We start from the raw sequence: 10,206 nt of genomic DNA, 5'->3' as shown, positions 1-10,206 counted from the left end.
CAGGTCAGTTAGGCTGTAGGAGGCTGCAGGCTCAGAGTCAGTCCCAAATCTTCCCAGTGACTCTTTGTTGCCAGCATCACCCTCACAGCAAGGGAAGAATCCTGCTAAGATAGCAGCAAGCCTCCTCCTTTCCAGGCCTAATGAGAGGAGACCTCCCTCCCTCAGTTCTCTCTGCTTTAATTTAAAACCAACTCGACTGCTTTTCTGCGCAGGCCCCCAAACCCAGACGGTGCCCCGTGACGCTTCTCTTCCTGTGCCCTCTGGCATCTTGACTTTTCCTCCTTTCAGCATGCTGGGGGAGGGGCGGGAGAGCCCAGCTAGTGTCCTCCCTGTGCGGAACCTCATTTCCAGGCCTGCTGGCCCCCCTGGGTTTTTCAGCAACTCCGACGACCACCTACTGAAAAACATTGAGCTGTTTGACAAGCTCTCCCTGCGCTTCAACGGTCGTGTGCTCTTCATCAAGGACGTCATCGGTGATGAGATCTGCTGCTGGTCATTCTATGGCCAGGGTCGCAAGCTGGCAGAGGTGTGCTGTACCTCCATTGTGTATGCTACGGAGAAGAAGCAGACCAAGGTAGGGGGCTTCCCTCTGCATGGGTGGGGCAGGACACACACCAGGGAGTGAAAGGGGCATCCATTTTGCTCTCTGTGATGGTGATAGGCAAGGATAAAAAACAATATAAGGGGGCTTGGGAATGGCATGAAACTATTTGTTCTGGTCAGTTGGGAAGGACCGGGTCTTTGGAGCTGGCCCAGTTCAGGTTTGAATTCTGGCGCCACAATTTACCAGTTTTCTGACTTTAGATAAGCCATCTAAACCATTTGAGCCTCAGTTTCCTCATTTGCAAACAGGGGAATGATAGTGCAAATTTAAGAGCTATTATGAAAATGAGACCATTCTTAAGAGAAGCAGTGCAGTATAGTGGAAATAACTGTTGAGATCTCTTCTCTGGCCCCTGCTACTTGGGTTTCCTGCTCAGTCAGCTTAGCCTCTGCAGTAACAACAGAGTGCCAGGCATGCGTGAAGGATGTGTTAGGTGACAGTTATCATAAGCTCAGCTAACCCCGCTCTCCCACACTGTGAGGGTCGGTGTCCTCCCCGGAGAGTAGCTGCCCACCAGAGTGTATGTTCCAGAGATGGCCAGGCCTTGCTGGTGTGGAAGGGCAGCTCCTCTGGGGGAGCCATGGGCATGTGAAGGGCTCAAAGCAGCCACGCTCATGTATTACCTTCTGACCCCCAGGCTACTAAAATGCCTACAGCTGGGCGGTTAGAGGGTCAGAGAAGGACAGCTCAAGGAGGTGGCCCTGCTTCCTCCTGTCATTTTTTGGGCTGGGAGCGCCCATGTGCAGATAGCAATGGAGTGAGGATTCAGGGGGGGTTGGTTACATTGTGGGAGTGGCAACAGCACCTGTTACTTTCCTGAGTGCTTTCTCTTCCGTGAACTTTTTGACTCACATACCACATCTGTGAGAGGCAAGACTAGAGCCATTCTCCCCATTTGGCAGATGAGGGAACAGAAGCTCAAGATGACACAAGTTAGTCTAGAATTCAGGAGCCTTGAATGCATGCCTATCCATCTTTCAATTAATGTTCACAGCTCTCCAAGGTAGATATTAACCATGATTTTATACAGGTGGAAATTCAGGCGTAGCAAGGTGAAGCCCAAGGCCCCACAGCTATTAAGTACTTGAGCTGTATTTGTACCTCGGCTAACCTCAAAGCCAAGGCCCTAACCTCTGCACATACTAGTCCATTGGTCTGGGACCCGGTAGGACATGGATGGTGCTAGTCTTCTGCATTCTTATGTGCATAGGGTACATCTCACACCGCCTTCCGAGGGAGACCTGCCTCGGCCTCATGAAACAGAAAGCCAGCTGTCTCCTGAGAGAGGTCAGGAGGCCTTAGGAGCCAGCACAGGGTCAGGGGCCCTGACATGCTGCTCCCTCTTTGGGATGAAATCTTGTTCAGTCAGTCCTCTTGTCACCCTCACCCTAGGTGGAATTTCCAGAGGCCCGAATCTATGAGGAGACACTCAACGTCTTACTCTACGAGACCCCGCGAGTCCCTGACAACTCCTTGTTGGAGGCTACAAGCCGTAGCCATAGCCAGGCTTCCCCCAGTGAAGATGAGGAGACCTTTGAACTACGGGACCGTGTCCGTCGCATCCATGTCAAACGCTACAGCACTTACGATGACCGCCAGCTCGGCCACCAGTCTGCCCATCGCGACTGACAAAACCCTCAGGGAGTCAGGGCATGGGACACCCTGTCTCCCCTCCTGTGGAACCCTGCCCCATTGGCCACCCCACGCTGCTGCTGGCTGGGCTTCTGCTCCAGCACCCAGAGGCATGATAGGCCCTGCCTGCGAGGTCAGAGGGCCTGAGGAGGGGAGGGACCACATTCCTTTGCCCTGCTCCCTGAGCACTTCCAGATGACTGAGTCCTGGCCCCTTTGCTCAGCATCTCCCTTCCGGTCTGACAGGGAGCTGCTTCTGCCCCCGGGGTGAGTGGATTAATGTGCCCACGTCCTGCTAAGAGCATCCCCTTGGCCCTTTGCTGAATGCCCCTTTGCTTAGCTGAGGCCCACGGGAAGTGGGGTCATTCTGTGAAGAAGGTGCTGCTGGTGCTGTGGAGGCCCAGTTTCTTGGAAGGTGGGGCTCCTTTTCTCTTAAGATGTTTAAGCACAGGCTTGATGAGGTGTTTTTTTAAAATAATCTAGGAAATGAATAGTTATAGGTCTAATAATGAGGGGACTGGGTATTCCTGCTACCCCTCCAGGATGCTAAGACCCTGGACCTGTCTCGATGCCTTTGGGATCTATTTCTTTAAAGCACTTTGTTCTTTTGTTCAGGAGATTTGTATTCTTTCCTGACCTATGTTGTCTTTTTCTGACCCTAATCCCCTCTTTCCGCAGAATCAATCTGAGGGAGGAACTAGAAGAAGCAAAACATTGACCAGTTTTGGCTTTGCCAGGCTGGCCAAACAGCCTGCCCAAACAGTGCTGAGAAAGGATGTGTAAAATGGGACCTGTGGTCCTAGTAACGCCCCTGTGAGAAAGGACACTTTGCCCCAACATCTTAGAGTCACATAACTGACTCCTAGGGGCTAACATGATTGCTCTTTCTGATTCTCTTGCTGTCAGCTCCAAGGAATGATGTCCTTACTATAAAGGCAAAACCATTTTAGGGGCCAGGAGCATGAGCCACCGCAGGAAGGCTGTGGAGCCCATGACCACTGGACAGTCCTGCATTCTCTGCAGCCCTGTGCAGAAATGGCGTGTGCTTGGCCGTACACCGCCCCCCCCCCCCCCCCCCCCCAATTAATGCTATTGGTTTTGTGTCCTGGTTGGGGACGGGGGTTCGTCCCAGCGTGAGTCTCTAACACAGGATAATGTGAGCAGCCTAAGCCCCTTAAAAGGTTTCTTCCTTTCTTTCTTGTTAGGTAACTTAGCCATGGAGATGCCACGCACCAGCTCTTAGGCAAAGATGCGAGTTCCTCTTCAAGGCTTTGGTTTTCATTCTGTTTGGCTTGGCCCCTGGGAGGCTCTTATCTGAATTCTTTTCCAAAGGAATGCCATCAGGAAGGAATGTTCACCCAGCCTAACAAGTAACAAAGCAGCATAGCCACTTAGCAGTACCCACTCATTCAGGAAGGGACATAAGTTATCAAGTTCAACTCTGAACTACTCTTACAATAAGCCCTTAAGTGGCTGTTCATGGCTGATTCCACAGAGTCTCTGGGCAAATGCCAGGCCAGGGTTAATAGACACTCAACAAGGACCTGAAATGACATGATGGGGCAGGGAAATGTGATTCTAATCAGGTATTTTACACTTGTCACAATGTATAAAGACTTTCAGGTGAGGCACCCTCGTGATCAGCTATAAACAGTTCTTCCAGCCCTCAGTGAAGTAATAAGATGAAGACAAATCCACTTCTTTGGCCAGATTCTGGCTTTGGCTTTTTCAGAGCCTACTGGCCTGAAAATAATTCTGAGGCCACTGGCCTACTTCCTCAACTGTCCTCCTGATGCCCTTTAATACTCAAAGTCCCAGGTCCCCACTGAAGTATTTTAATGATTGTCCTTTGACCTTCACAGCTCCTGTAACCTCTTTACTGCTTTGACATTCAGATTCTCTGCTCAGTGACTAGTCTTTCTTCCTGGGACTCTAGACACTTTTCCCTGATTGAAAATATTTCCTTGTTAAGAAAAACTAAGCTCAATTAAGTAATCTTAGCTTTTTAAATCAACTGTGTGGTGTAAGGACTTGGAGAATTTTGCATTTCCTAGCTCCATTCAGAAAACACTATTTGTATGAATTTTTCAACTCTGAGCAGCCCAGGGGAAATGTAAACAAAAAGTGTGTATGAAGGTCAAACCTTCTCATCAGTTTCTCCAAAAACTGGAAGCCTGCTGTTAAGGACATGAATGAATATTGGGTTTTATTCAGTTTGTTATCTGACCGGGTCTGCCTAATGGATGGCACAGGTCCTGGCATGAGGCAACTTCTTCTGTATCATACAACTACAAGTCTTTGTTGTTCTGCACAGGTGATGGAAACAAACACTAATTTCTAATAAAATTGTTACACTGCAGTGGTACAGAGCCATGCTTACAGTGAGTACAGCTCGGTCAGCTCGCTGCTGTGGATATTGTTCTTGTATTTGTGTTCACCACCTGACCTCGTGTTCTCCCTCAAGTTCGATTGCACTCAGTTGTCCTGCAACACAGACTCCCCCTGGTGGAGGATTAAGGACAACACTAATAAGGGCCAGAACTGAGATTTAATATTAATTCAAGAATAAAACGACTGCTTTAGCAATCACTATGGTAGCGGGGAAGCAGGAACCCTAAGAATCAGGGCAAAATGCAGCATGTTTCATCTCTGGCTCTTGGAGATGTGTGAAAAGCTCAGAAAGTAGCTTGGCTTAGTCACCACCCGTACCTAAAGCTGCTCGGCTGAATTTCTGCATCTGGAGTCTGGAAGCTTGACAGATCTGTGCTCAAGGCTGGCAGGCCCACTGCTCCAGGAAACCTGGTTGGCTTGCCTCATTTCTCTCCCAGGCCCAATGAGGACAGAGATGCCAATGGTTGGCCAGCACTACGAGCCAGGCCCTCCTCTGACCCTGATATTGGCCTCCTACTCTGCACTTGGCAGAAGGTAAAGAAGAGAACTAGTCCAGCCCAGCCCCCACCCCACTGACAGAGGCACAGTGATCCTGGGAGATGTCTAGCCAACCCCAAGCCTCAAGAGGGAAACATACATACCCTAGTAGAAAGGGAAGCAATCAAGGGCTGTCACTGGGTCAAAAAGGGAGCCTGAGACCTTGGGGGCAGAAATGGCAAGGATGGCCAAGCGTGCACTGGTTTATTGACCAAACCTCACATTCCAAACAACTTGTGTGACCGACTAGGAAACTCCTCCGAGCCTGTGGCAGCCGGACAGAGTTCCTGGTGGAAAGGGCTACTGGAACACAGTGTAGGCGGGGCTTACAGGGGAGGCCAGCCTTGGAGGAGTCCTACATGGGTCTTCGGGAGAAAAGTTACAGCCCACCCACCAAAGAAAGATTCCCACATTCAAATGGTGCAACCAATTAAGAGACCCACTGTGGCCCACTGATGGAGAGAGTTCTGCAGCAATTGTGGGAGGAGAGCTGTTCAAGGACTGAGCCTGCCCATTCAGGGCCTCAGCTGGCCTACCAGTGAAGGCCTGAGGGTGGTGTCTTCTCATCTTTATTGCTTTCCAGGGAGAAGGGAGGGATCCGGACATCAAAGTGGGAGCCATCCGGCCTCTCGAAGCGGAATGTCCCCCTGTGGGTCAGAGAAGCTGGTTTAGAGGGAGTGAGGGCTGAAGCCCTCTTGAGGATCTGGATAGCCCTATATCAGTGATGGCGAACCTATGACACGCGTGTCAGAGGTGACACGCAAACTCATTTTTTTGGTTGATTTTTCTTTGTTAAATGGCATTTAAATATATAAAATAAATATCAAAAATATAAATCTTTGTTTTACTATGGTTGCAAATATCAAAAAATTTCTCTATGTGACACGGCACCAGAGTTAAGTTAGGGTTTTCAAAATGCTGACACGCCGAGCTCAAAAGGTTCGCCATCACTGCCCTATGTCCTCAGCTCCAGAAGCACGGCAGAGGACAGGCTGGGCTCTCCTCTGCCTGGCTCATGCCAGCCTAACACTGGTCCAGAGAACCAGAGTCCTTCCTGCCCCTACATGAAAAGAAAAAATACAGCTGTCCTGATTCTGGCCCTTAGATGCACACTGCATAAAAACCCAATTACAGCCCTAGCTGGTTTGGCTCGGTGGATAGAGCGTCGGCCTGTGGACTGAAGGGTCCCAGGTTCGATTCTGGTCAAGGGCACATGCCCAGGTTGCGGGCCTTATCCCCAGTAGGGGGCATGCAGGAGACAACCGATCAATGATTCTCTCTCATCGTTGATGTTTCTCTCTCTCCCCCTCACCTTCCTCTCTGAAATCAATAAAAATATGTATTTTTAAAAATCCAATTACACTTTCAGGTTAAGGAGTAAAATACCAGAGGGGGGGAGGGGCGTCAACTATGTAGGCAACACTGCATCATCAAATCACCAGACCTCTTTGGCTGAAGTCCTTACTCCACAAAGCCACAGGGAACTGGAAAACAGTCATAAACAATCAGACAAGTCCCACAACAATGAACAGCAGATAAGGCTCCATCTCAGGACTTAACTTGGCCCAGAATTAATTGCAAAGCTATGAGCCCCCACTTTTCTGACCTGCAGCTTGTGTCTGTGGAGTTAAACTGCCCCTGCCCCTGCCCCAGCCCCAGCACACCCTCACTTACCACATATGCCCACTGGAAGCTTGCAGGGAGACGTGGCTGCTGTACTGGAATGCAGGCTGCTCCTTGGATAACACCGGTTCCTGTTAGGGTTCAGGCAAAATAGGTCAGGCCAGACAAGTTCCCTGTACCCTGGGGCCAGATGCTACTGCCAGTTGGTCAGGACTGGATGCCTCCTCATGCCTCCCACAATGACTGCCTGCCAGTGCTTCCTCCACTGCACAGCCATGGACCTGGGCCTCTTATTCTGCCTCTGGGAAAGATCATCGTAGACTAAATGTCTGAGGGCACCGGGCAAAGATGCTAGGCACAGGGCCTACTCTGTAAATACCCTTCCAGCGTCCCTTTGCTGAGTGCCTAAGTGCAAGGCACCATGGCGGTGCTCTGCAGACCTTTGCTGACTCAAGTCTCCAAGTACTCGTAAGGTAAAGGTGTAATCCCCATTTCAGAGTAAGAAACTGAGATTTTGGTTAAATAACTTACCCAAGTTATGCGGTGAGTAAAGAACACAGCTGGCATTTGAAACCAGACTAACTCCAAAGCCCTATTCTTACTCTATCCCACCCTCCTTCCCCAAGTCCCTGCTAACTTGGATAAATGCTTGTTCAATGTGACCCCTGCCACTTCTCGTGACTTTATTTCTCAGGAAATGGTGGGGTAGTACAGGAATTGCAAAATCAGATCTCCTCAAGGACCAGCAGAAGATGCAAGCATGTAAAAGGTAGAGGAAGGACAACAGGAGTAGTGGGAGCATGCCCCATCCAAGGGCATTCAAATTCAGATTTTTAAAAAGGCACTGTGCTAGCTACAAAAAACTCTACACCAGCTTTTCTCTTTAACTCTCACTCAAGGATATGAATTTCACTGATTCTAGAAAGAGGAAGGGAGAGAAAGACATCAATGTGAGAGAGAAGCATCAATCGGTTGCCTCCCGTATATGCCCCAACTGGGGATCAAACCCACAACTAGATATGTGCCCTGACCAGGAACCGAACATGTGACTCTGGTGCACAGGACGATGCTCAACTAAGCCACACCAGCCATGGCTACATCAGCTTTGATGTTAGATCACTTGGATTCCAATCCAGGCCCTGCACCGCTAGCTATGGGACCATGGGCTAGTTATTCAACTTCACAGTCTCATTCTCTTCATCTGTGAAATGGGTTGTAAGGAACCTATCTCACAGGGTTGTTGTAAGATTTCTCACCAATGCATTCACACCAGAGCCTCTGTCCCTAACCACACACTAAGCCCCCAAGCCTGCTGTGCAGGACCAGGAATTGGGCATTACTGGCCCAATTAATGATGATGCTCACCCTGCCCACCACCCCTCGGCCTCGCACTGTCTCCAAGGTGCCAGATAGACTGAATATCCTCCAGTGTCGCTCCCGGAGCTGTACCACGTCACTGTCAAGGTTCTCCAAGCGAATACAGTAGCGCCACTGTGGGAGTGAGAGAGAGTTCACATCTGAGAAAGTAAACTTTGGGCTAGTGTGCCCAGAATTCTGAGGCCAAAAGGCAAAAAAGGTTGACACCTGTATTGCACAGGCCCCCGCTCCCCAGAGGTAAACTCCCCCACCTCCCAACCTGCCCCACCATGCACCCCTCCTGAGCTCCTCCTCCTCGAGGGAGACACTCACCCAGTAGACGTGGGAATTCTGGGCTTCCTGGAGAAAAAAAAACACAAAGAATTTAAGTCCACTCAACATCTCTCCAATGGAATAGATGTATTCCAGGAAGGTTGCAGAGACAGATAATGCTGGGAATAACTGTGGATGATGATGACTGAACTATGGCCAACAAGCCCACTGTGGGAGGCAGCCTTCCCGTGGTCCATGCCTAGCCTTCCTCTTTTTTTTAAAAAAAAAAAAAATGTTTTTATTGATTTCAGGGAGAGGAAGAGAGAGGGAGAGATAGAAACATCAATGAGAGAGAATCATTGATCAGTTGCCTCCTGCACACCTCCTACTGGGGATCGAGCTCAAAATCCGAGCACATGCCCTCACCAGAAATCAAACTGTGACCTCCTGGGGCACAGGTCGATGCTCAACCACTGAGCACTGGCTTGGCGCTGGCCTTCCTCCTTCTTATCCTATCGGCCACAGGACTCGTCCCTTTTTCTGGACCACCCTCCCTGACAATTGCTGCTCCCTACCCCTCACTGCTGGCCCAGGCCACTGCCCGCCTCTTCGGCCCTACCATAGCCCAACCTTATTACAATACTTGGTGTGGTGTATATTGACATCCCTCACTATCACAAGCTCTGGAAGGCAGGGACAATGTTTCATTTTTATCTGTATCCCCAGGACCTAGCTTACAGCCAGGCAAGAAATAGCTCAATTAATGTTTGACTAATGCATAAGAAGTATGAAGATCAGCCTACAATTTAGACAAGTATGTGTATGTTCTTCATAAACACAGCTCCCTTTGAGTCAGAAGAGAGGAGTCAGCCTAGAGGACTCTCCTGGGACCCAAAGGTTTCCCTGCTCTCGGTCTTGGTGTCAGCCCTTGTCAAGAGGCTGCTCAACCCCACGCAATGGAGGACTCGGAAGCAGAAGCACCAGCACATGGTTGAAATTTGGAACCTGCTCCAGCAGTCACATTGGGAAGACCATACAGAATCTGGGGACCTAGCCCCGAGGGAAGGGGCCCACGCCGGGCACATACCCTCATGCCCATGTAGAAGGGGATGACAGTGACACGGATGTTCTCAGTTGTTTCCCGATGGACATCGGAGAGCTCCAGCCAGGGGTGATTCTTCTCTTGCCAGGCCCTTAGTGTCTCCCGAGCCACAAAAGGGGGTGCTGGGGCAAGAGAATGAATGGTTAGTCCAGGCCAGAATCCAGGGCATTATACCCACTTTCCAACTCTCCCTCCTAGAAAACCCTTCCTGGTGGTGGCTCAGATAAACAAGACACCCAAACTGAAACAAAGCACAGGCTGGAAGAAAGCACAGAGCTGCTTCCAAGAAGCCCCGAGGAGGTATGTAGCATCGTGGGAAGAGAACTGGACTGGGAATTAAGAGCCCTGGTTTTCAGACTTCGCTCTGCCACTAACTAGCAATCCTTTAAATACACACACACACACACACACACACACACACACACAGAGAGTGGCCAGATTATTATGACCACCTGACGTTTTTAGGCAAATTAGCTATAATTTCGTGCTGAAGTTGCTAGAGGGCCAGACCATTATATATAGGGAAGCAGGTTGTTTACCAAGACAGAAGTGATTTTTTTCGGAAGATATGGGTAGACAACGCAATTTAACAGCCTTTGAATGTGGGATATATTTGAACGTGAGTGGCCAGATTATTATGACCACCCCATCAGTACTTCGTTGGGCCACCTTTTGCCTTCAATACTGCA

General features: G+C 49.8%; 2 protein-coding genes across 6 annotated transcripts in view; one reads left to right on the top strand and one right to left on the bottom strand.

Moving 5' to 3' along the window:
* Nucleotides 1-4,644, top strand: part of TNFAIP1 (tumor necrosis factor, alpha-induced protein 1 (endothelial)) — a 10,925-nt gene extending 6,281 nt beyond the window's left edge. For 4 of the 5 annotated variants that reach the window (XM_014548243.1, XM_014548241.1, XM_014548242.1 and 1 more), the window contains 2 exons: nt 352-574; nt 1,997-4,644. In XM_014548243.1, the coding sequence (XP_014403729.1) occupies nt 352-574; nt 1,997-2,233 (460 nt within the window). In that variant the 3' untranslated portion in view covers nt 2,234-4,644. The remainder of the gene's footprint in view (nt 1-351; nt 575-1,996) is intronic. The other variant, XM_005876905.2, reaches the window with a different exon arrangement.
* A 685-nt stretch (nt 4,645-5,329) lies between these two features.
* POLDIP2 (polymerase (DNA-directed), delta interacting protein 2) overlaps nt 5,330-10,206 on the bottom strand; it is a 12,247-nt gene continuing 7,370 nt past the window's right edge. The window contains exons 8-12 of the mRNA XM_014548213.1: nt 9,503-9,639; nt 8,476-8,502; nt 8,152-8,277; nt 6,838-6,917; nt 5,330-5,810 (exon numbers count right to left, since the gene is read on the bottom strand). Coding sequence (XP_014403699.1) covers nt 5,696-5,810; nt 6,838-6,917; nt 8,152-8,277; nt 8,476-8,502; nt 9,503-9,639 — 485 coding nt within the window. The 3' untranslated portion in view covers nt 5,330-5,695. The remainder of the gene's footprint in view (nt 5,811-6,837; nt 6,918-8,151; nt 8,278-8,475; nt 8,503-9,502; nt 9,640-10,206) is intronic.

Source organism: Myotis brandtii, unplaced genomic scaffold (assembly GCF_000412655.1).
Source record: "Myotis brandtii unplaced genomic scaffold, ASM41265v1 scaffold50, whole genome shotgun sequence".
Lineage (NCBI taxonomy): Eukaryota > Metazoa > Chordata > Mammalia > Chiroptera > Vespertilionidae > Myotis > Myotis brandtii.
This window is presented reverse-complemented; position numbering and strand designations above follow the sequence as displayed.